The sequence below is a fragment of the Plectropomus leopardus genome, chromosome 24 (assembly GCF_026936395.1).
Source record: "Plectropomus leopardus strain MGB_pleo_1.0 chromosome 24, ASM2693639v1, whole genome shotgun sequence".
Lineage (NCBI taxonomy): Eukaryota > Metazoa > Chordata > Actinopteri > Perciformes > Serranidae > Plectropomus > Plectropomus leopardus.
Window position 1 is genome coordinate 650,001 of NC_142199.1, and position 25,000 is coordinate 675,000.

Genomic DNA, 25,000 nt, shown 5'->3' on the forward strand with positions numbered 1-25,000 from the left:
CTTTCAAAAAACACATTATTTAAGCACCGGCGTTCTCTGAGCCTCTTTTTTGCGCGTTTCACGCCGTTTCTCACTTTTCTGACCGCGTGTGCGTGTGTTTGTGTGTCCGGCTCACCTGTCGATATCACACCGATACTTTTTCCTCCCGAAAATGTCGCGTCTCGGACTCAGTTAGCACCTGTTCGCCGTGTTAGGTCCGTTCAGCTCACGCGGCTAACTGTTAGCTGACGGTAACGGGACGAAAAAGACGCGCGAGGCGGTTAAACGACCTTAACGTAGACTCGTTAACGTTTAATAACGGGTTTAGAAACGTACGGACGCGAAAACACGTTTAACGGGCGCTAAAGCCCGAGCGGCTCTGTTCTTCTTCGTTGGTGGTTTTACGGCAGTTAGCGTCCTGAAAGTTGCGTTGCTGCCTCCTGCTGGACTCACCTGGACTCACCTGAAAAAAACCCTAAAAACCTATTTTCCAAATTTTAAACATCTAAAACTATATTAATAAGTATGTGTTAATGTGTAATCTGTTAATATAAAACATCTACAAAAAACACAAATAAACAGAAAAATAAAGTAATTTTGCAAATTTAAAAAATCTGAAAATATCCAAACACAGTGATCAGTTTATGTAAATATTATATGTTATTATGTAATCCGGAAATATAAAACAACTTCTACAAAAACAAAAAATAACTGAAAAAAAAACTATTTTGCAAATTTCAAACATCTGAAAATATATAAAACAGGTGATAGATTTGTGTCATTATTATGTGTTAATGTGTAATCTGTAAATATGAAAAGATTTTTTTTAAATAAACTAAAAAAATTGCAAATATAACAAGTTCTGCAAATACACAAATTAAAACTAAATATCTGTTTGAAAGAAATTAATGTTAGAAAGGTTTTCACTGATGTTTTTATTTATTCGTAAATAAATTCAATATATTTCAGTATTATTTATTGATGAGATTTGTTGTGTATTTCCTCTGTTTTATATTTGTTTTTTTTTGTTTGTTTATTTTACTAATTTTTTTTTATTTATGGAAGTTATTTTTCACACAAATAACACAGAGACAAATTTATCTCCGTATTTGCAGATCTATTTTATATTTGCAAACTTGTATTTTTTTTTTATTTATTTTTTTTTTTGGTCGATCTCCTCACACAAATAATGTTGAAAAAAAATTGATCTCCACATAAACACACAAAAAAGATAAAAATCAATAAATGGAAATAAACACGGCCTACATGTGAAGGAAATGACCTGACAGACGGCCTCAGGTAACAAAGTGAATGATTTCAGGTAAAACCGGTGAGGTGTGCTGAGGAATATTTCATCCATTTAAAATATAAATAAAATTAAAACAAAGTTTTTATAAAGTGTAAACGGCCTGACGGAGAAAAATAAACCTGCTCAGGCCGCTCTGTGTTGATTTGGCCTCTGGATGGCGCCGTACATTCAGCTCTGCATGTTCTCTCATTAAAACATCTGCTGGATTTATTTGATTTATTTATTTGATTTTAAATTAAAGTGACTGCTGAGGAAAAAAAATGACATTATTATGTAACCATCCGTCTAATGATTTTTAAAATTAAAAATTCTTTCGGCTCATCTTTTCTATTTTGTTTCTTTTTTATTGCCTGAACTATATTTATTCAAACCCAAATTGTATGTTTTTCATTTACATTTTTAGATTTTTTTATTTAGTTTTTTTTTTTTTTTAATTATTGGACCTTTAAATTTTTTTTTTTGAAATGTAACTTTAATTTTCTTGCTGATTTAAATCTAATTCTTATCAATTTATAATTATTGTTTATTGTAATTATTGCTAATTCTGTCCGTGTGCCTGGTAATCACGATTTTTATGTTAAAAAAACAAAACACAATATTACGTACGATACTAAACTATAATGTGAGTATAATATATATATATATATATATATATATATATATATATAGTATTATATAATACAATATAATCAAATCAAATATAATTTAATCTAAAAATAATATATAATATAAAATAGATTAAATTAAAATAGTACAATAAAATAAAAAAAGTATCATAACATAATGTCACACAACATAATAGAATATATTGCAAAAATATAATGGGATGTAATATAAGATAAATCATGATATAATGTAATTTAATATATATTGTGTAAAACATTAAATTAAAATATTACATAAAATACAGACTAAATTTAAAATGTTACAATAAGAAAATAGCATTCAATATAATAATGATAATAATAATAATATAAAAAATAAAACAAAATCAAATAATATATGATATAACTGTAATAATAATAATAAGAAGAAGAATATGAATAATAAGAATAATAATAAAAAATAATATCTCTGCATTGGCTCTGAGTATGTTTCAGGATTGATTTTAAGATCCTTTTATTGGTTTTTGGAGCTCTTAATGGTCTTGGTCCTAGTTATTTGTCAGATTTGCTTTTATCTTATGAGCCCTCTCGAACCTTCAGGTCTTCTGGCAGTGGCCTTTTCAGAGTCCCAAAAGTCAAAACCAAAAGTCATGGTGAGGCATCTTTCGATCACTTGGGTCCACGTTTGTGTCACAGCCTGCCTGAGGACCTGAGGGCCGCAGAGGGGGGTCAATATTTTTAAAAGAAAACTCAAGACCTACCTTTTCAGTTTGGCTTTTAATTGAATTTTACCTGTTTATTTATTCACTATTTATACATTTATACAGTCTGTTTTACTACACACTATACTATTATTATTATTATTTTAACATTTTTATCTATTTTATTTTTATTTATTTATTTTAAAATGACATTTTATCAAATATGAAATGTATTCTATTTATTTATTTTATGTATGATTAATATTATGTTCATTTATGTGTATTTATTTTTATGTTTTATCTGCAGGTTTTATCCAGCCTCTGGTGTTTTTTTTTTCGCTCTTTAATTAATTACAAAGACTAACAACTTCTCACAACTGTGTGTGTGTGTGTGTGTGTGTGTGTGTATGTGCGTGTGAGTGTGTGTGTGTATGTGTGTGTGTGTGTGTGTGTGCGTGTGTGTATGTGTGTGTGTGTGTGTGTGTGTGTGTAGTGATTTTGGTGTTATTGTATGAAGCACTTTGTGTCTCAGTTTTGCTTGAATGAAAAGTGCTTTATAAATAAAGTCTGACTGATTGATTAATAGTAACAGAGGGAGGCGGTGTGTGTGTGTGTGTGTGTGTGTGTGTGTGTGTGTGTGTGTGTGTGTGTGTCGGTGCAGCAGCTGCTGCAGCCCTCGTGCACAGCAGCGCCCCTCTCTCTCGCTCTCGCTCTCTCTCCGGTGCGCCTGCGTGCTGAAACACACCGACCGACCGACCGCGCGAGCGTCCGCTGCCTGTACCGGCGGCAGCACCGACAGTCACCGGGGCCACTGCATGGCCACTGCACGGGGACGGCGGTAACGGTGACGTGATGTGATGCGATGCCGCGCGGGATCACGGTAACGTAAGAGCATCAGCAGCAGCGGAGGAGGAGCGCGAGGACCGTCGAGGCTCCGCCGAGGAGGATGCAGCAGTGACGGACCGAGCGCGAGAGACCCGATCTGATGTAAACCCGCGGGGATGGACGGGTAGGCAGGGAGGAGGCGCGAGGACACCGACGGCACATAACGGAGGAGAGAGCGCGCGGAGGAGGAGGAGGAGGAGGAGGAGGGAGGCGCGAGGAGGATGAATTCGGTGGATGGAGGAGGAGAAGCGGGCCCGGACGGCCTGGCGACGGCAGGTAGGGTGTGTGTGCGCGCGCGCGCGCGTGTGTGGTGCTGTCGCCATGATGCCTCCACATCCGCCCATTGACTCACAGGGTGCGCGTGCGCGTGTAGGCAGCGAATATGTGTGTGTGTCAGCATCCCTCTGTCCACTGGGGTGTGTGTGTGTGTGTGTGTGTGTGTGTGTTGGGGGTGGAGGGTCCTACCGAGGAGGATTGTGGGAAGGCCTGGTGTGTGTGTGTGTGTGTGTGTGTGTGTGTGTGTGTGTGATGTAATGTAGTATCATGGCAGCTGATAGGTGCTCCAGGCCGTGGTCACATGACACTCTCATGTTCATTCATTCCAGCACAGGTACAGAAACGCTGCTCTCTGATTGGCTGAGAGCCATCAATTAAAACCAGATCTGACACCCCAAAACTGGTTTTCAGCGTTTCTGTGTTTGGGACCTTTAGGGGCGAGTCTGCTTGATGGAGCCATCTTTATTCCTTTTGCCGCGACAGATTAACGAAGAATGAGTCACCGTGCAACCACAGACTCTTGTTAGCAGCTAACTTAAATGCTCCCAAAGCCAAAAGTCGAGCTGAAAAGCAAGTTGCTGTACAGCTAAAGACTCCTGTTAGCAACTTACACGTCTGCGAGATGACGGGTGGGCTGAAAAGCAAGCCGCGAGACAGTCACTGACCCTTGTTAGCAGCCCCTATGTCCCCAAGCTGGATACCGAGTCAAAGAGCGAGCCACTTTGTAGCTACAGACTCATGTTAGCAGCTAACTTACACACTCCCCGAGCCAAAAAACGAGCTGAAAGCGAGTCGCGGGACAGTTACAGATTCTCGTTTGCTAGCTCTCACACGTCCAACGAGACGAAGAGCGAACAACAGAACAAGCTTGGAGCAAGTTTCAGCGCAGCTACGGATTCTTGTTAGCAACTTACTTAAGTGTCCTCCAAGCCGAAGAGCGAGCTTAAAGGGTGCCACTGCACAGCTGCTGACTCTTGTTAGTAACTTTCATGTCCATCAAGCTGAAGGGTGAGCTGAAAAGTGAGCAGAAGATCAAGAAGCAACACAGCTACAGACCCTCATTAGCAGCTAACACAGTAGCACAAAGCAAACAAGTCCCCCAGCTGAGAAGCAAGACCCAGCGCAGCTACAGACTCTTTTAAGCAGCTAACTTGCACATCCCCTGAGCCAAATATCAAGTGGTAGTGCTGCTAAAAACACTTGATAGCAACAAAATCAGCAGCAAACGTGTCCTGAGCCAAGGAGTGATCCCAAGAGCAAGTTGCCACGCAGCTACAGACTCTCGTTAATAGCTCATTTGGTACCACATAGCACACACAATCTGAGCCAAAGAGCGAACCGAAGAGCAAGTCACAGTGCAGCTACAGACTACTGTCAGCAGCACAAAGCACACACATCCCCAAGCCAAAGAGTAACCTGTAGAGTGAGCAGTAGTGTGAGTCGCAGAACAGCTTTAGATTCTCGTCAGCAGTTAACCTATACATCTCCAGAGCCAAAAAACAAGCCAGTGAGCAGCTTTACACTCTTGTTAGCAGCCAGCTCTGCAGCACAAAGCACACAATTCCCCTGAGCTGAAAGGCCGCAACGCAGCTACAGACTCTCGTTAGCAGCTATCTCAGTACAGCTCACACAGCTCTCTCATCTCCAATGTTGGAATCTTTGTGGCGACCTCATAATGCAAATATAAAGGACGCCAGGGGAAGAATAAATAACTGTGCTGCTGATAAAGACCAGACAACCGGACTAACATTTTGCTCGGAGCAGTAAAAAATCCTCGAGGAGAAGACGAGTTACGGAGCAAAGACACGTTATTGCTCAGGACTTTTAGTCTTTGAGATTTAAAAAAAATATTTGAGATAAAATGAGGATCTTATGAGTTCAATATGGAACGACTGGATGATTTAGGATTTTAGCTGTAAATCTCTTTACTGTGAAGCTGTCAGACAGGTTTCTGTAAAACAGCAACTTTGGCTTTACTGTGAAGCAGCTGGAGGACTTTTATTGTGAAGAAATGTGGGGGCTTTTACTGTGAAGGACCTGTGGTGCTTTTAATGTGAAAAAGCAGGGTGTGTTCTACTATGAAGCAGCTGAAAATCTTTTGCTGTGAAATAGCTGGGGCTTTTATTTTGAAACAACAGGCTGGATTTTAAGGTGAAGCAGCTGGAGGACTTTTATTGTGGAGCAGCTGCAGAGGTATTAGCGTAAACCAGCTAGGGGCTTTATTTTGAAACAGTAGGCTGGTTTTACAGTGAAGCAGCTGGGGCTTTTATTTTGAAACAGCTGGAGGGCTTTGGAGGTATTCGTACTTTTACTTTCAAGATGCGATGGACATGAATATTTTGTTATTTTATTATATTCAGTATAAATCTTTATTTCTGACCGTCTGTTTTGCTTTATTTGATATATTTTTGTTTGACATGTATGAGTCCGACTGAAGTCTTTCTGGGACATTTTGGAGACGTGGAGGACACTGTGTAGAAATGTCTTCGTTAGTTTTAGTTTGTTAATCGCTGTGACGAGTCCTGACAGACTGACAGAGACTTTCTCTGAAGGCTTTTCATCTGCAGCTATTTCAGGCCTCACCCTGACTCAGAGTGTGTGTGTGTGTGTGTGTGCGTGTGTGTATGCGTGTGTGTGTGTGTGTGTGTGTGTGCGTGTGTGTGTGTGTGTGTGTGTGTGTGCGTGCGTGTGTGTATGCGTGTGTGTGTGTGTGTGCGTGTGTGTGTGTGTGTGTGTGCGTGGTCGGTGTGAGACGGCGTGATCACGATGGAAACCCCTCCTGTTGACTGACAGCTGGTCCAGGATCAGTGTGTGTGAGCAGCAGCTGATCGAGGATCAATCAGAGCGGTTGATGGCGTCCAGCAGAGCGAGGCGTCGCTCACTCGTTAGAGGCGGTCCGACCTCAGAGCGGCTCGGCGTCGACACCTCGGCAGCCCACGGCTCGGTGGCGTTCGCACGCCGCTCGTCATCTTTGAGTCAGCGGGCGGGACAAAGCCATGTGATCTGTTCCAATCATCTCTATCGATGATCCGACGCAGCTGAAATCACATTTCCTCCACGTTTGTTTGACTCCTGATGTTTTAAGAAACGCTGGGGGCCACTTTTGAAACATGAGGGGGCCGGGGGCCAATCGGCGGCCCCGTAGATGTTTCGACTAAATATACCCTGAAAATTTGGGACAATCGTTGAAATCTGTTTCAAAAAGGTGTATGATAACATAAGATATGTCCAAGGACTGTAGGAAATTTTAACATTTTAAAAAGGATTTTGGGACATTTTTAAGGATATTAGAATTTTTAGGACCTTAGGACATTTCTTTGATTTTAGGACCTTTGTAGGATTATAGGACATTTTTGAAATTTTAGGCAATTTTTTAAGAATTTGGGATATTTCTCAGCTTTTAGGACCTTTATAGGATTTGGGACAGTTCTATGATAGTAGGATGTTTCTATGTTGTTTTGGACATCTCGAGGATTTTAGGACATTTCTGGGATTTTATGACAGTTCTACGACTTTAAGACATCATCAGAATTTTAGGACATTTGTAGGATTTTAAGACATTTCTGAGATTTTAGGACAATTTTAGGATTTTAGAATTTGTAGGAACTTTTACATTTCTAGGACTTTGGGATGTTTCTTGAATTTTAGGACATTTGTCTGATTTTAGGACATCAGTGTCTCAGCTGTGTCCTCTGTCGGGGGTGTGGGGGATCCTCCTCTGGCTCTTTTCTTGCTCTATGTTGATGCTGTTTTATGTCTCTGACACCTTATGGAGACTAAAAGGACAAAAACTGTTCACAGAGTCCATCACTTTATTTTAATTGTGCATTAGAAATTGTTTGGGGGTCACCAGGGGCCCTATCAGGGGCCACATTTGGTTGAGTATATTTTGCATAGACGAATGAATCAAGATCATGATTATTTTTGTTTCTGTTATCGTCCATCCTCCACTGATAGTTTCAGCAACATCACTAAAATCATTTGTCAGGAATAATGTTGTGTGGGTTAGGGTTAGGGTTAGGGTTAGGGTGTTTAGAGTGTTTTTCAGTATTTTTCAGCCCCACATTATTTTTACTTTGAGGTCCAGCTGTCCACGAGGAGTTTTTCTGTCCCTGTTTGAGGGACGGTTTCACCATCTGACCTCTTTACATTTGTGTCTGATTATTGAACGGGGTTTTCTGATAATCCAGACCAAACCAAACAATTAGTCCGGATGAAACGGTCCGGACCGTCAGAGGGGGGCTTTGGGGAGATGGATCGGTCCAGAAAAAAGGTCCAAGGACACTATTGAAGGAGACAGAGGACACTGTGAGACGCAGCGTCCTCCTTAGTCTCCTTCCTGTTTTTAGGTTCTCTCTCGGAGGGTTCTCGCTGCTCGCCGAGCTGCTAATGTGAGACGTTTAATGCCCTCCGTGTGTGTGTGTGTGTGTGTGTGTGTGTGTGTGTGTGTGTGTGTGTGTGTGTGTGTGTGTGTGTGTTGGATTAGCTTCCTCCCGCTGTGCAGGATGATCTGACGCACACGGGAGGCCTGTCTGCAACACACACACACACACACACACACACACACACACACACACACACACACACACACACACACAGAGCTGCAGCAGTCAGCTCTTTAATTGAAATGTCTGTCAGCTCCGTCTGACGCCTGATTGGCCGGTTTCAGTGGAGGAGTGTGATGTAGTTTGTGGACGTTTTTTCTGTAAATTTAAATATTACATCGTCTGAAATTAAGGCGTGAAAAGCGTCTCTGCCAAGAAGAGAAGAGTGACACTAACAGCAGAGAGCAAAGGCTATGAGCTCAGTGCGGTCAGTGAGCAGTCATTTAAAAGGACATCATACATGCAACTGACTCAAAAGAAAACTGCTGTAATACGCAGAATATTTATATACATTTTAAGCTATGACTCAGTTTTGTTATAGAGGCTGATTAACAAAGACACGGTTTGTACGGTCATGAAAAACCTGGAAAATTGCTGCTAAAACTGCTAAAATAAAAATGCAAATAGGATTTCCTTATAAAGTTTGGAAAACTAAACATGCACCGAACATTTAGGAAAAGCCATCAGTTTCACAAACATGTCAAATCATGCATGATTTGTTGAAGGACCGTCAGAAATGAGAAGATAATTTCTGTTTTTACACTTTCTGGCTGTGATAAATGGTTTCATTTTTGGCAATAAAAAAAAGCTGGTTTTTAGGTCCCCAGGTTTGGAAGGCAATCTTTCTTCAAAAATCAAAACATTTTAAAGAAAGAAAAAAAGGACAGAGAGTTATAAACGGGAAAAAAATACCATAAAAATGAACAAAAATCTTTTAAGAATTAAAAACTCAAATTGGAGTCTTTAAACATTACCAAAATGTTTTAGTTAAACTGCTAACTGAAACTACTACTAATGCTAACTGAAACTACTACTAATGCTAACTGAAAATACTACTAATGCTAACTGAAGATACTACTAATGCTAACTGAAGATACTACTAATGCTAACTGAAAATACTACTAATGCTAACTGAAGATACTACTAATGCTAACTGAAGCAACTACTACTGCTATCTGAAACTGCTGCTGCTGCTCACTGAAACTCCTGCTTCTTACCAAAAGCAGTACTACTGCTAACTAAAACTATCAATTTCTACTGCTGTTAACTGAAACTACTACTGCTGCTTACTGAAAGGATTGTTGCTGCTAACTTAAGTGCTAAAATTGTTATAAACTAAAAAGAAATAAAAGCATAAATCGAAGATCAAAAGAATCACCAATTATTTGTCTGTCAATTGACTAATTGATTAATTGGCTAATTATTGCCGCTCAAGTTGAGAAACACTGAAACACAACCACCAGCTAACGGGTGTCTCTGTCTGTCCCTCCCATCAGGTTCTGGTAAAGCAGAGTGTGTCCGCGCGGTCGACGTCCTGACGGTGCTCAGAGAGAAAGTGGCCTTCGTGTCAGGTAAAACACACACCTGCAGATTTTGGTTTGATCTTCATGTGGCCTGGTTTAACGTACTGTGTTGTCCAGGTGGACGGGACAAACGCGGTGGACCAATCCTGACCTTCCCTGCCAGGACCAATCATGATCGAATAAAACAAGAAGACCTCAGCCGATTGGTCACTTACCTGGCGACCATACCGAGGTAACGCCCTCTTGTTCTGTCGACCTGTGTGCCTCTGCACCTGTTGTCTCTTCCTTGACCTGTCTTTGTCCCTGGCCACCCCTCTTTACCCCTACCTGTCTGTGTGTCAGTGAGGATGTGCGTGCTCGTGGCTTCACGGTGGTGGTTGACATGCGCGGCAGTAAGTGGGACAGCGTGAAACCAGTTCTACGGACACTGCAGGAGTCGTTTTCCTCCAACATCCACACAGCGCTGCTCATCAAACCGGACACCTTCTGGCAGAAACACAAGACCAACCTGGGCAGCGCCAAACTCAGCTTTGAGGTACTACTACAAATAAACGGAGTACTACTGTTGATAACTACAGTACTACTAACAAGTGGACGTTTTTGCCAAATTTGACATAAATCCCTCAAGGCAATTTTGAGATTTTGTGCTCAAGAGAATGAGACAAACACAATACAGTGACCTTAACCTGTGACCACCAAATTCTAATCATCGTTTGTGCCAAATTTGAAGAAATTCCCTTAAGGCCTTCTTAAAATATTGTGTTTACCAGAGGGAGACAAACGCCAGGTCACGGTGATCTTGACCTTTGACCACTAACTTTTTTATGAGTTCATCACTTAAGTCAAAGTGGATGTTTGCACCAAATTTGAAGGTATTCCCTCAACGTGTTATTGAGATTCTGCGTTCAAAAGAATTAGATGGTCCAGGTCACATGGACCTTGACCTTAGACCACCAAAATCTAATCAGTTCATTGTTGAGTTTATGTAAGTGTTTGAGCCAAATTTCCAAGAGGTCTTCTTGAGATATTAGGTTCAAGAGATTGAGACAAACACACAGTGTCCTTTGACCACCAAGTTCCAATAAGTTCCTCAATGAGTCCAACTGGATGTTCGTGCCAAATTTGTAGATTCCCTCAACACGTTCTTGAAAATTGCGTCCATGAAAATAAGACGGACAAGTAACCTTTGACCTGTAACCACCAAAATCCCACCTGTTAATTGTTGAGGTTCAAGCGGATATTTGTGCCAAATTTGAAGGAATTCCTCCAATGTTTTCTTCAGATATCACTGTCACAAGATTAAGACGGATGAGGTCACACTAACCTTTGATATTAGACTAACAAATTACAGTTCATCCTTAAGTCCAAGTGGACGTTTGTGTCAAATTTGCAGAGGAGGCTCTTGAGATATTGTGTTTACAAGTGCTATTGCTATTAACTGGTATATCACTAGTAGAAAATAAAGTACTAATACTGCTGCTAACCAGAAAACTGAACATACCTGTCTGTCTCTCCAGACCAGCCTGGTGTCGGTGGAGGGTCTGTCCCGGCTCGTCGATCCCTCCCAGCTGACCTCTGACCTCGGTGGCTCGTTGGAGTATGACCATGTCGAGTGGACTGAACTGCGTCTGGGTCTGGAGGAGTTCACGGGGGCCGCCACGCAGCTGCTGGCCCAGCTGGAGCAGCTGGAGGCCGGACTGAACCGCATACCGGAGCCCCAGGATGTGGACGAGGCTCGCAAGTGAGTCTCCGATCAAGTACAACTTGATTAAGCATTGAGTCACTATGAACCAGGAAATTTTTGTTAACAGAGTAATTTTTTACCTCTTCAGACTTCTCGAGGAACACGGCCGTCTCCGTAACACGATCGCCACAGCACCAGTCGACGCCCTCGAGCGAGAGGGACGGAGCTTGCTCCAGCGCATGCGCCTGGGCCCCTCCCACGGTGACACCTCTACCGAAGGCGGCGGCGGTGGTGGCAGTCACGGCAGCTGGCTGTCGGGCGGAGCAGACTTCCAGAGTGTTGCGCCGAAGGTTTCGTCTTTGCTGGACCGGCTCCAGGGGGCTCGCAGTCACCTGCTGCAGAGCTGGGGCGACAGGAAGCTCCACCTGGACCAGGCGCTGCAGCTGCACCTGTTTGAGCAGGACGCCACCAAGGTGAGATTCACAAGTCACGGTTCATCTGTAGTAAGTCAGTATGAATCCTAAAGAGACCTAACTACGTGTCAAAATGAATGCAGGAAGAGTAGATTTTGGTCCACTTCTAATGCTAACTGAAACACCGCTGCTAGCAGCACTGCAATTGCCCTTTGACCACTTAATTTTCATCAGTTCACCTGAGTGGATGTTTGTGCCAAATTTGAAGAAATGCCCCTAAGGCCCTCTTTAAATATCATTTTCACAAAATGAGACAGCTAAGGTCACAGTGATATTGACCTTTGACCATCAAATTAAAATCAGTTTATATTTGAGTCAGAGTAAAAATTTGAGCCAAATTTAAGAAAAAAATCCCCCATGGCCATCCCAGTGATATTTTGTTCAAAACCAGTCGAGGTCAAAGTGTCCCTGACCTTTGACCAGCAAACTGTAATCGGTTCATCCTTGAATCCAAGTGGACGTTTTTGCCAAATTTGACATAAATCCCTATAGACAATTTTTACATATTCAGTTCAAGAGAGTGAGACAAATGCAAGGTCACTGTGACTTTTGATCCTTGACCACTAAAATCTGATGAGTCCATCGCTGAGTCCATGTGGACGTTTGTGCCAAATTTGAAGAAACTCCTACTACTTCGGTAGTACTGATAACTGAAGAACTAACTCTTTCTGTTTCTGTCTCAGATGTCGGAGTGGATCGCACACAGTAAAGAGTTATTCGTGCAGAGTCTGGCGGAGGTCGGGCAGAACCACCAGCACGCCCTCGACCTCCAGACACAACACCAGCACTTTACGGCCAATTGCATGGTCAGTGTTTGTTTGTGTGTTTGTTTGTTTGGTGTAACACTTCCTTCATTACCAACACGTCTCTTGTTTGTGCAGAACGGCAGCGTGAACGTAGACAGCGTGGTCACAGTGGCGGCGAGGCTGGCAGAGGCCGGTCACTATGGGGCGGAGCGCATCGCCTTGGTGTCGTCGCGGTTGCAGGAAGACTGGAAGTCCCTGACGATGGCTCTGGAGGAACGCAGCAACACACTTGCCATGGCAACCTGCTTCCACCAGGGGGCGGAGCAGGTGATCAAGACTACTTATCAATATACATGTGTCCACCTGTCTCACTCTTTCTGTCCCCACCCGTCTACTGTTTACTGGCATACTCGTCTCATCTTCACCCTTTGCACCTTTCAACCACACCTGTCCTCCTGTCTCTCTCCCTGTCTGTCCAATATCTATCTGCCCCTTTACCTGTCTATGACAACCTATAAAACCTTTATTGAAATAGTAAGTCACATCGAGTTTAAAACCTCTTTTAAAAGGTGGACAGTGTGGCAAACCTGCTACTGCCAAAATCAGCCTAAGTGGATGTTTGTGCCAAATTATCAGAAATTCCCTCAAGGTGTTTGAGATGTTGCATTCAAAAGATTGAGACAAACGCGTGTTCAAAGTGATCTTTGACCACCAAATTCAAATCAGTTCATTTTTGAGTTAAACTGGTCGTTTGTGCCTAATCTATAAACAGAGACACCTACCCGACGGTTTACTTGTAAATGTCCACCTGTCCCTCTACTTTTCTACCTGTTTCACATTTCTCTCTCTTCCTGTCCCGCGTGTCCATCTGTCTCTCTACCTGTCCGTCTGTCCAGTTCCTGCTCAAAGTGGAGGGTTGGGTTCAGGCGTGCTCTGAGGGGGCGTTGCCATCGGCGACAGCAGAGCTGGAAGCTGCAACAAAGAAACACCAGGAGCTGAACGAGGAGATTTCTGCCAACTACACGCAGGTACCTGTCTGACTGTCTGTCCACATACCTGTCTGTCTGCATACCTGTCCGTCTCAGCTCCTGTCTAAAATCTGTGTGGACACCTGTCCGTCTGACTGACCACCTGTCTTTCTACAGGTCAGCGAGAGCGGGAAAGCCTTGTTGGACGTCCTCCAGCGCTGCCCAGCAGCCGACTCCGACGACTCTGCGACCAAACCAGACTTCACTGCTGCCACGCACGGCATCATGGGAGTTCTGCACCAGGTCATGCAGGTATGACTAACTTTAACATGTCTCGCTTCATGAAGACACAGGTAGACAGGTGGACTGATGTGAGTCTGTTTTTTGCAGGGTCAACATGAGGTGGAGGGGGCGTGGCAGCATCGTAAGCTCCGCCTCCACCAGCGCCTGCAGCTGTGTGTGTTTCAACAGGATGTCAGACAGGTACCGCAGTTTTTTTGGAAATCTAAATTTAACTTATTAAAGGGCTTTTTACAACGGAAACTGGCTATGGATGCTTCACACACAAGAGGACGTTTGTGCTAAATTTGAAGTGTTCTTGACGTTCAAAAGAGTGATACGGATGAGATCACAATGACCTTGACCTTTGACGTGTAACTACTAAAATCTAATCAGGTCACTGTTGAGTCTAAGTGGATGTTTTTGCCACATCTCATTAACAAAATTCAACGTGGCATTGGAAATGGTGTTCACGAAAATGGTCACAGCGACCTTTGACCACCAAAATTTAAATAAAGCGTTCTTGAGTCGAAGTAGACGTTTGTGCCAAATTTAAAGAAATTCCCTGAAGGTGTTCTTGAGATATTGGACCGGTTTCAGACGGCTTCATATTTAAACCTTTGAAATCTGAGCAAATTGGTTTGATTTCTTTTATAAACATGAGGAAAACGGAAATGTGCAAGAAGACTTTCATAAAATGCAAGGAATTAGTGGCTTTGGATTTTTTTTTTTTTTTAAAGATAAGGGGAAAATGTCCAAAAGCTATATTTATAATTATAGAATTGAAATTATTTTACACAACTATTATTTTTCAGCACTTTTTTCAGATCATTTCCTGGTTTGTTTGTTTTTAACTTTAGCGCATTATCTTAATTATTTTCTTCAAATTTTTAGGTGTTTCTTTGAAATTTAAAAAAATTGCTAATTTTTTAGACGATTTAAAAAAAATATATTTCTGAGTTGCTCATTGCCCTTTTCCTGTGTTTTTGAAAGAAATATAAGCCAATTTGTTGAGGTTACAAAGGGTTGAGACATACATTTGACCTAATATCTAATAAGTTTTGACCTGTGTGTCTTTCTGTCCACCTGTCTGTCTCTCTGTCTCCACCTGTCTGCGTCTCAGGTGTTGGACTGGGTGGAGCAGCACGGTGAGGTTTTCCTGAACAAACACAGCGGCGTGGGGAAGTCTCTGCACCGAGCGCGAGCACTGCAGAAACGCCACGACGACTTTCAGCAGGTCGCACAGGTAAACACATCAACATCATTTACCCCCCTGACGTATATAAAAAATATATTTTTTATGTATTTTTTTAGATTTTTATTTATCTGTGTATATTTTGAATTTTTAAAATATTTTTATTTTTAATGTAATTATTTATATGTAATTTAAATATAGATTTTAATATGTTTATTTCTTATATGTCTATGCTTTATATTTAAATTTCTTTATAATGATTAAATTTAATTCGGTCGGTTTGTTAAAAAATGAAACACAGTAAAAATAACATAATTGAATAAACGTGTGTGTGTGTGTGTGTGTGTGTGTGTGTGTGTGTGTGTGTGTGTCAGAACACTTACACTAATGCAGAGAAGCTTCTGGAGGCAGCAGATCAGCTGGCTCAGTCCGGAGAGTGTGAGGAGGAGGAGATCTACCAGGCTGCCCGAGACCTGGAGCTGCGCATGCAGGTACCACTGCCAGGCTTTTATTCTGAAGGCAGGCTATTATTCTGAAAGGCAGTAATACAGCCAGGCTTTTATTCTGAAAACATGATGTTTAGAGTGTGTGTGTGTGTGTGTGTGTTCAGGCGTTCATCCAGAGAGTTGAACAGAGGAAGTTGCTGCTGGACCTCGCTGTGTCTTTCTACACACACACCAAGGAGGTAACACACACTAATACACACACTAATACACACACTAATACACACTCTAATATACACTCTAATACACACTCTAATACACACTCTAATATACACACTAATACACACTCTAATATACACTCTAATACACACTCTAATACACACTCTAATATACACACTAATACACACTCTAATATACACTCTAATACACACTCTAATACACACTCTAATATACACACTAATACACACACTAATACACACTCTAATACACACTCTAATATACACTCTAATACACACTCTAATATACACACTAATACACACTCTAATATACACTCTAATACACACTCTAATACACACTCTAATATACACACTAATACACACTCTAATACACACTCTAATACACACTCTAATATACACTCTAATACACACTCTAATACACACTCTAATATACACACTAATACACACTCTAATATACACTCTAATACACACTCTAATATACACACTAATACACACTCTAATACACACACTAATACACATTCTAATACACATTCTAATACACACACTAATACAAACACTAATACACACTCTAATACGCACACTAATACACACTCTAATACACACTCTAATACACACACTAATATAAACACTAATACACACTCTAATACACACACTAATACACACTCTAATACACACTCTAATACACACACTAATATAAACACTAATACACACTCTAATACACACACTAATACACACTCTAATACACACACTAATACGCACTCTAATATAAACACTAATACACACTCAAACACACTCTAATACACACTCTTATACACACACAAACACACTCTAGTACACACACTGCAGTAAAAATACACACTGATATATCTGCAGGATTCACTGTCCTGTTTTTCTTTCTCTTCTTCACATCTTTTGCTTCTCTTTTTCTCCTCTTTCTCTTTTCTCCCGTTTCTCCTCTTCCTCCTCCTCCTCTTCCCGTCTTGTTTTTCATTTTCTCCTCCTCCTCTTGTCTCCTGTCTCTCCTCCTCGTCTTCCTCCTCTTGTTTCATTTTCATTGTCTTCTCCTCTGTCTCTGCTCGTCTCCTGTTTTTTTCTCCTCTTTGTTCTTGTCCTCTGTATTTTTGTCCTCCTCTCTCTCCTCCTTCGTTCTCGTCCTCTGTTCTTCTTCACGTCCTCCTCTCGTCTGTCCTCGTCTCTCCCAGCTGTCGGTGTGGATGGACGGCGTGCAGAAGCAGCTGTCCTCGGACCGCTGCGTGTGTCCCGACACCGTCGAGTCTCTTCAGGCTCTCATCAGTCAGCAGCAGCAGCAGCAGGCCAACACGCAGGTACCTGCCGACCTTTGACCTCTGACCTGGAGGCTAACCCCGCCGTAACAACCTAACTGACCTAACCTGACCTCTGACCCCTGGCCTCTAACCCCCACACTAACCCCGCCTCTAACCCTGACCCACAGGAAGCCGCCATGAGCGTCATCCGGGAGGGCGAGGACCTCATCCTGCAGCTCAGGTACACCGAGGGAGAGGGGGCGCTTGATTCAGTTAGCGGGGCGGCTGAGGCCCGGGTGGAGCTGCTCTGTGTGAACACTGTGGGGGTGTTTGTTTTAACTGTGCTTTTTTTCTTTTTTCTGATTTTTTTTGAGTTTGGGTTTATTTATTTTCCAGTTTGTGCACAAAATATGAGTAATTTATTTATTTGTTTATTTGTTTTCCAATTTGTGTTGAATATTTGGGTGCATTTTTAATGAATTAATCTGTTAATCAATTAATTAATTTTCTAGTTTGAGTGTATTCCTGTTTTGCTTTGGGTGCGTTTGTTTTCCAATTTCTCTAAGATATGTGGGTGCATTTTTCGCTTTTTGTTTTTTAAAGTGAGTCTGATTTTATTTCTCAGTTTGTGCTCAGTATGTGGGCGCTTTCTTTGGTTTTGTTCTGTTTTTTTCTTTGGGTGCGTTTGTTTTCTAGTTTAGGTGCATTTGTTTTGTAGTTTGTGTTGAATGTGTATCATGCATGGGTGCGTTTGTTTTCTGGTGTGCAGAGTGTAGGGGTGCGTTTGTTTTATTTGGGATGACGTGTGGGGTTGAGAGGCGTGGAGGTGGAAATGTTTGGGAGTGTGGCTGCTTTCACATTTGTGTTTCCCATGTGGGTGCGTTTGTTTTGTAAGCTTTGTCACTCATGTGGGTGCGTTTGTTTTGTAAGCTTTGTCACTCATGTGGGTGCGTTTGTTTTGTAAGCTTTGTCAGTCGTGGAAGCGTTTGTTCTCTGGTTTGTCTAATCTTTTGGGGTGCGTTTGTTTCGTGGCTCAGCACGGCTGAGGATACTTTATGATGTTTTCATATAGCTCGTCTTGGTGCGTTTGTTTTCTAGTTCATGATGCGGTCTGTCTTATTTTCGGGTTGTTTAACAGTTTTGGGTGCGTTTGTTTCAGGCCTCAGGGCAGCTCGGTGGCCCACGTGGAGACGGTGCTGCAGCAGCTGGAGGAGTCTCACGTTCAGCTGGAGGAACTTTTCCACCAGCGGAAGATCCGACTGGACGTTTACCTGCAGCTCCGCATCCTGCAGCAGTGCACGCTGGAGGTACTCCGATTATTGTTATTAGATAATTATTGCAAAGCTTCATACGCTCATGAAAAACCTGGAAATGTCATGGAATTAGTGAAAGGCATTTTCCAGGCATTGAAAAGTTTACGAAAACTAATTATACCCTAAAAGTTTTGGAAAAGTCATTGAAATCTGTTCCACAAACTGAAAATCCAACAAAAATTTGGGTTTGTAGCTGATAAATGGTATTATTTTGTTCTCTTTACACCTCGCCCAAACTTTTTGAAGACAAAATTCTCTAAAAATGGACACTTTTTTTTAAAGGAAAATCAGTCACTGTTTATATTGTGGACAAAAAGTAATTAAAATTACTGAAATACTTTCTACTAAAATTCTCATAAAAAATAAAAGAAAAAAATGCAGAAATGTTTTCTTTAAAGAAAATAGCCAACATATATATTTTTTTAAAAAAGTCAAAATGTTTTCACCTAATCACCAATTTCTTTTCAACAAAAGTAAATTACAAAATGTTTTCTCTTTAAAATGGACAAAACATTTTGAAGGGAAAAAAATCGGTTGTACCTCCATCATTCGTGTCAAGGATGCGTTCCTCCTGAATGTCTTTCCAAGGTAACGGGGGAAATGGACGCCTGGAAGCAGGACCTCCAGAAACAGTCCCAGGACTTCTCCGCAGAGAAGCTAGCATCGCCGCGGCTAGCCGACGCAAATCAGGACAAGCTAGCCCCGGACAAGCTGGGACTGGGTCAGGCTCGGCTGGTGGAGGCGAGTCCGGAGGTGCTAACGCTAGCACAGCAGCGCATCCACAGGTAGACATCATCCCGACCCGTCAAATAAACAAGAAGGCCGTCAGGGTTTGACTGATCGATTAATTGATTGATCTGCAGGCACATGGAGCGACGGCTGGCCATGAACAACATGATCTATGAGGTCATCCAGCAGGGTCACGACCTTCAGCAGTACATCACTGAGGTCCAGGCGTCAGGTAGGAGTACCAGTATGGTGAAGTTTTTTCCCGATAGAGTCAACCCGCAGCTTGTACAGACAGAACAGAAGTGGATCCAGTATTGAGCCTTGGGGTACACCACAAGACTGGGTCTACATGGGGGGCTTCCAAGAGGGTGTCAGTGGGTTTCCACAGTTTCTTGACTCAATTTTTGAGTTCCTTTAGGGAGTTACAATGGTGCTTGATTGAACTGTGACTCTTCAGGGGGGTCTTAAGGTCCTTTAAGGGGTTTTAGTTTTAATTGAAAGGGTTCGACAGATTTATGAGGAAACTTTGAGGTTTTTTAAAGGTAACAGAGGAAGAGGTTCTTTTGTCTCTTCCTGTAGGGGCACCATATGGGCTTTTTAGTGGACTCTGAGGGAGTTCCACAGGCCCTTGACAGAACACCAGGGGTCAATGATGGGGGTCCTTGAGGTTTCTTGGAGGGCCCAATGGTCCTTGAAGGGAATTCTATCATTGACAGAACTCTGGTAACCTTGAGAGACAAGTCTTTTTTGAGTTCCAGGGGTTGTTAAGTGGTCTCAAGTACTTCTAAGGGGGTTTCAGAAGTTCTTGTGGAGATGCCAGATCCAGTAGTCTTTTCATATGTTCCAGGGTTTTTTTGGCGTTTCTGAAAGCTCCTTTAGGGCGTTCAAATGAGGCTTGATAGGGTTGTTGTCCCTCAGGGGGGTCTTAAATTCCTTTAAGGGATTTTAGTTTGCATTGAAAGGTTTCCTAGACAATTTTATGAGGAAAGTTAAAGAAATTTAAAAGTAACAGAGGATGAGATTTTTTCATCTAATCCTGTGGGGGGATTTTAGTGGACCTGAGCAAGTTCCACAGACCCTTGACAGAATGCCAGAGGTCAATGAGGGGGTCATTGAAGTTTCTTGCATGGACCAATGGTCCTTGAAGGGAGTCATTGACAGGGCTCTGGGTCCTTGAAAAGGTTCCAGAAACCCTTGGTAGTTTTCCCCTGGTCATTGAGTGGGTTCAAGGAGTCACTGACAGGGTTCCAGGACACTGAAAGAAGTTTCTTTGGGTTCCAGGGGTCCTTGGGTGGTTTTTTATTGCTCCTTAATAGGGTTCAGTGATTCTTGAGAGAGTTTTTAAGGTCCTGCTGTAAGGTTCCAGTGGTCCTTGAAAAGGTTCCAGAGACCCTTGATGGTTCTCAGCTAGTCAATGAGTGGGTTCAAGGAGCCACTGGCAGGGTTCCAGGGCACTGAAGGAAGTTTTGGAGTGTTCAAGGGGCCCTTGAGTGTGTCTTTTGAGGGGTGTCTGTAGATTCTTGGTCCTTGAGGGGAGTCCAGGACTGTAATGGCGTCATATGTCCCGTGGTGATGAATGTGAAGGAGAACAGAGGGAACGTTAATGTGGCAGAGCAGCGGCGGTCCGACTGCTGCACTCTGATGAGGGGGAAAGGGGATGGGGTTTCCATGGAAACTGCTCTCTGAAGCTCACAGCTGGTCCCCATGGAAACCGGGGTATTGAATTTGCCATGGAGATACTCTCACACACACACACACACACACACACACACACACACACACAGAGATTAAAACCCGAACACAGCTGCATTAATACACTTGTGAGGACTTTAACAGATAAAATATCCTCACTGTGTGTGTGTGTGTGTGTGTGTGTGTGTGTGTGTGTGTGTGTGTGTGTCAGGTATCGAGCTGTCGGAGGCGGAGGGGGGTCTCTCCCCTCAGGTGGAGGAGCTGCAGCGCCTCCTGCAGGACAAACAGAAGGAGCTGCAGCAGATCGCAGATCACACGCACACACACCTGGAGCAGAACCTGCAGCTGAGACACCTGCAGAGCCAGGTCAAACAGGTAACACACACACACACACACACACACACACACACACACACACACACGCACACACACCTGGAGCAGAACCTGCAGCTGAGACACCTGCAGAGCCAGGTCAAACAGGTAACACACACACACACACACACACCTGCAGAGCCAGGTCAAACAGGTAACACACACACACACACACACACACACACACCTGCAGAGCCAGGTCAAACAGGTAACACACACACACACACACACACACACACACCTGCAGAGCCAGGTCAAACAGGTAACACACACACACACACACACACACACACACACACCTGCAGAGCCAGGTCAAACATGTAACACACACACACACACACACACACACACACACACACACACCTGCAGAGCCAGGCCAAACACCTACCACACACACACACACACACACACACACCTGCAGAGCCAGGTCAAACAGGTAACACACACACACACACACACACACACACCTGCAGAGCCAGGTCAAACAGGTAACACACACACACACACACACACACCTGCAGAGCCAGGTCAAACAGGTAACACACACACCTGCAGAGCCAGGTCAAACAGGTAACACACACACCTGCAGAGCCAGATCAAACAGGTAACACACACACACACACACACACACACCTGCAGAGCCAGGTCAAACAGGTAACACACACACACACACACACACACACACCTGCAGAGCCAGGTCAAACAGGTAACACACACACACACACACACACACACACACACACACACACCTGCAGAGCCAGGTCAAACAGGTAACACACACACACACACACACACACACACACCTGCAGAGCCAGGTCAAACAGGTAACACACACACACACACACACACACACCTGCAGAGCCAGGTCAAACAGGTAACACACACACACACACACACACACACACACCTGCAGAGCCAGGTCAAACAGGTAACACACACACACACACACACACACACCTGCAGAGCCAGGTCAAACAGGTAACACACACACACACACACACACACACACACACACACACCCCTGCAGAGCCAGGTCAAACAGGTAACACATCGGTCTGTCCCTGTCCCCGTCTGTCCCCAGGTGCTGGGCTGGATCTCAGAGGGGGAGGTGATGCTGTCGTCCTGCATGTTGAACTCCAGCTGTCTGTCTGAGGCCGAGCAGCTACAGAGGGAACACGAGCGCCTCCAGCAGGCCATCGAGGTCTCTCTCACACACACACACACACACACACACACACACACACACAGAGTCCACACTCTCATCGTGTGTGTCAGAGACATGAAGAGGACATGTGTGTGTCTTGTTGCAGGCTCTCCTTCACGCCGACTCGCTGCAGAGGACTCACCAGGTGGCTCTGGCTCTGCAGCAGAGAGCAGAGCTGCTGGTCAGGTCAGTGTGATTCATCACGCCGCTGAGTAACTGCAGACATCATGAAGGACTTGTCCTCAAATTTGGCACAAACGTCCACCACAACCAATCGGAAACGTCCACTTCGACCAATCAGATTTTAGTTATTAAAGGCTGAAAGTGTCTTTGGGTCTCATTTTTGTGAAAAGGATAACTCGAGAACACCATAAGGGAGTTTCCTCAAATTTGGCACAAACGTCAACTTTGACTCAATGATGAACTGATTAGATTTTGGTGGTCAAAAGTCTAGGTCATTGTAAGCCTGGGTCCATCTTATTCTTGTGAGCGTGATATCTCAATATGGTCTTGAGGGAATTTTCCTCGCTTTTGGCACAAACGTCCAGTTTGACTCAAGATGAAATGATTTAACCAAATTGGATTTTGGCTGTCAAAGGCAGAAAGTCACTTTGAACTTGCACCTGTCTCATGGCCCGAATGAATGAATGCGATAATTTAGGAACACCTTTGAGGAAATTTCCTCACGTTTGGCACAAACATCTACTTGGACCCAACGATGAAGTGAGTAGATTTTGATGTCAAAAGTCATTGTGAGCTTGCATCCATCTTATCCTTGTGAAATCCTTGTAATATCTCAAGGGTGGCTTGAAGGAATTCGTTCAAATTCGGCACAAACGTTCTTAGACTCAATAATGAAGTTATTAATGAACTAGCTAAAGAAAGCCTAACCACGCCCTGACCTCTGACCCCCTCCCCCCTCAGGTCGGGTCACTACGACCCGGACGCAGTGAGGTCTTGTGCCCAGACGGTGGCGCTGCACTGGCAGACTCTGATGTTGAGGATCGAAGACAGACTCAAACTGGTCAACGCCTCCGCAGCCTTCTACAGGACGTCCCAGCAGGTATCGCTGTTTATATGGATGGAAATTAAAGACGTTTGCTGATGATACCATGCTCTATGTCACCAAAATTTAACATGGATTCTAAAAATTTGCAGGGTAGGAGGGTATGACCTTTTTCGTCCTTTAAAGAGGGGCATGACAGAACAAGTTTGAGCTGCTTCGTACTCACCTGTCTGCCTGTATATTCACCTGTCTGTCTGCCCCTGCAGGTGTGCGGGGTATTGGAGAGTCTGGAGCAGGAGTACCGCAGGGAGGAGGACTGGTGTGGAGGAGGAGAGAGACAGCCGGAGCTCCTCCTGCCGCTCGTCAGCAAACACATGGAGCAGAAGGAGGCCTTCCTGAAGGTGAGGACAGTTTTGGAAAGTCATTTACCCCCCCCCCCAATATCTCTTAATGGTCTTAAACGGCATGAAATTATCAATATATATATATATGTAATAACCACAGTCTTGTTTCCATGGCGACAGGCCTGCACTCTGGCCAGACGGAATGCCGAAGTCTTCCTTAAGTATATCCACCGCAACAGTGTTACCATGGCGAACATCTCGGGCCACAGCGTCACCGTCTCTGGGGTATCGGGGGTCACAGAGGTCACGGGGCACTCCAGGGTACCGGAGCAACAGGTCAAAGGTGAAACGAACACACACAGAAACACACGAAGGCAACGTTTAGTGTAAATATAGAAGTACAGTGGAGCCAGCACAGAGCCCTGAGGAACACCACAGTTTATTGGTGTGTTCACAGTACAGCGTGTGTGTCTGTGCGTGCGTGCGTGCGTGCGTGCGCGCGTGTGTGTGTGTGCGTGTGTGCAGGTATCCTCAGTGAGCTGCTGCAGAGGGAAAACAGAGTTCTTCATTTCTGGACTTTAAAGAAACGCAGACTGGATCAATGCCAGCAGTACCTGATGTTTCAGAGCCACGCCCAGCAGGTAAACTGCAAATTTTTAATTTAAAAAACTACAGTATTTTTGTTATTACAGTGATACACATTTATATAATGCCTTTTTGTAATTTTATATGATTATTAATTAATAATTGTGAGTTAACAAAAGAGTTGAAAACTCTAAAATTGTTTTCAAGAAGTATCATCTTTTTTTTGAAGTCACAAATTTAAAAAAAAAACTTTGAAGAAAAAAACTAACCATTTTTTTAAAATGACCAAAGAAAAGAAAAAATTAAGCTTTTTCTAAATATAAATAAAGATAACAAATAAATGTAGTGCAGTATAGTAAAAGTTCCTCAAACAACCTAAAACTTACAAGGTTCTAACACCAAATTTACAGTTGGCATAATTTTGATAAATCGACCTTGTACTCAAATTCTGAAAAGTTTAATTCAGATCTTAATTTGGCGACTAAGAAGAATTAAATTAGAGTTAGTTGTTGTACCTGAACGTGTCCTTTGGCTGCAGGCTCTGGATTGGCTGCAGCAGTCAGGTGACCATTACCTGTCCACGCACACGTCGCCGGGGGCAACGGTGACCGAGACGCAGGAACTGCTGAACCAACATCGTGAATTCTGCGTGTCTGCCAAGGTGAGAACACACACACACAGATGTATACAGACATTTAAAAACCTGGGGGAGGAATGGAATTTGCAAATAGCGATTTCCAGACCTGGAAAAGTCCTGGAAAAGTAAATATATCTTAAAAGTTTTGGAAAAGTCATGAAATTTT

General features: G+C 43.1%; 2 protein-coding genes across 5 annotated transcripts in view; one reads left to right on the plus strand and one right to left on the minus strand.

The window, feature by feature from the left end:
• The window catches only part of iqcb1 (IQ motif containing B1), a 6,594-nt gene extending 6,207 nt beyond the window's left edge, over window positions 1-387 (minus strand). The window contains exon 1 of one of the 2 annotated variants that reach the window (XM_088074556.1): window positions 1-387. This exon is cut by the window's left edge and continues 238 nt beyond it. The gene's annotated coding sequence lies outside the window, so the exon portion shown is untranslated. The other variant, XM_088074555.1, reaches the window with a different exon arrangement.
• A 2,923-nt stretch (window positions 388-3,310) lies between these two features.
• LOC121964233 (kalirin-like) overlaps window positions 3,311-25,000 on the plus strand; it is a 46,006-nt gene continuing 24,316 nt past the window's right edge. For all 3 annotated transcript variants that reach the window (XR_015775845.1, XR_015775846.1, XM_088074284.1), the window contains exons 1-27: window positions 3,311-3,755; window positions 9,637-9,711; window positions 9,781-9,895; window positions 10,006-10,198; window positions 11,181-11,404; window positions 11,496-11,820; window positions 12,504-12,626; window positions 12,702-12,893; window positions 13,463-13,594; window positions 13,712-13,846; window positions 13,925-14,017; window positions 14,937-15,059; window positions 15,383-15,499; window positions 15,619-15,693; window positions 16,890-17,012; window positions 17,141-17,193; window positions 18,112-18,259; window positions 18,854-19,050; window positions 19,129-19,226; window positions 20,898-21,061; window positions 22,140-22,259; window positions 22,369-22,448; window positions 23,187-23,325; window positions 23,535-23,669; window positions 23,793-23,955; window positions 24,138-24,253; window positions 24,736-24,858. Coding sequence is in view for 1 of the 3 variants with exons in the window: in XM_088074284.1 (XP_087930410.1) it covers window positions 3,701-3,755; window positions 9,637-9,711; window positions 9,781-9,895; window positions 10,006-10,198; window positions 11,181-11,404; window positions 11,496-11,820; window positions 12,504-12,626; window positions 12,702-12,893; window positions 13,463-13,594; window positions 13,712-13,846; window positions 13,925-14,017; window positions 14,937-15,059; window positions 15,383-15,499; window positions 15,619-15,693; window positions 16,890-17,012; window positions 17,141-17,193; window positions 18,112-18,259; window positions 18,854-19,050; window positions 19,129-19,226; window positions 20,898-21,061; window positions 22,140-22,259; window positions 22,369-22,448; window positions 23,187-23,325; window positions 23,535-23,669; window positions 23,793-23,955; window positions 24,138-24,253; window positions 24,736-24,858 (3,636 nt within the window). In the remaining 2 variants the exon portion in view is untranslated. The remainder of the gene's footprint in view (window positions 3,756-9,636; window positions 9,712-9,780; window positions 9,896-10,005; window positions 10,199-11,180; window positions 11,405-11,495; window positions 11,821-12,503; window positions 12,627-12,701; window positions 12,894-13,462; window positions 13,595-13,711; window positions 13,847-13,924; window positions 14,018-14,936; window positions 15,060-15,382; window positions 15,500-15,618; window positions 15,694-16,889; window positions 17,013-17,140; window positions 17,194-18,111; window positions 18,260-18,853; window positions 19,051-19,128; window positions 19,227-20,897; window positions 21,062-22,139; window positions 22,260-22,368; window positions 22,449-23,186; window positions 23,326-23,534; window positions 23,670-23,792; window positions 23,956-24,137; window positions 24,254-24,735; window positions 24,859-25,000) is intronic.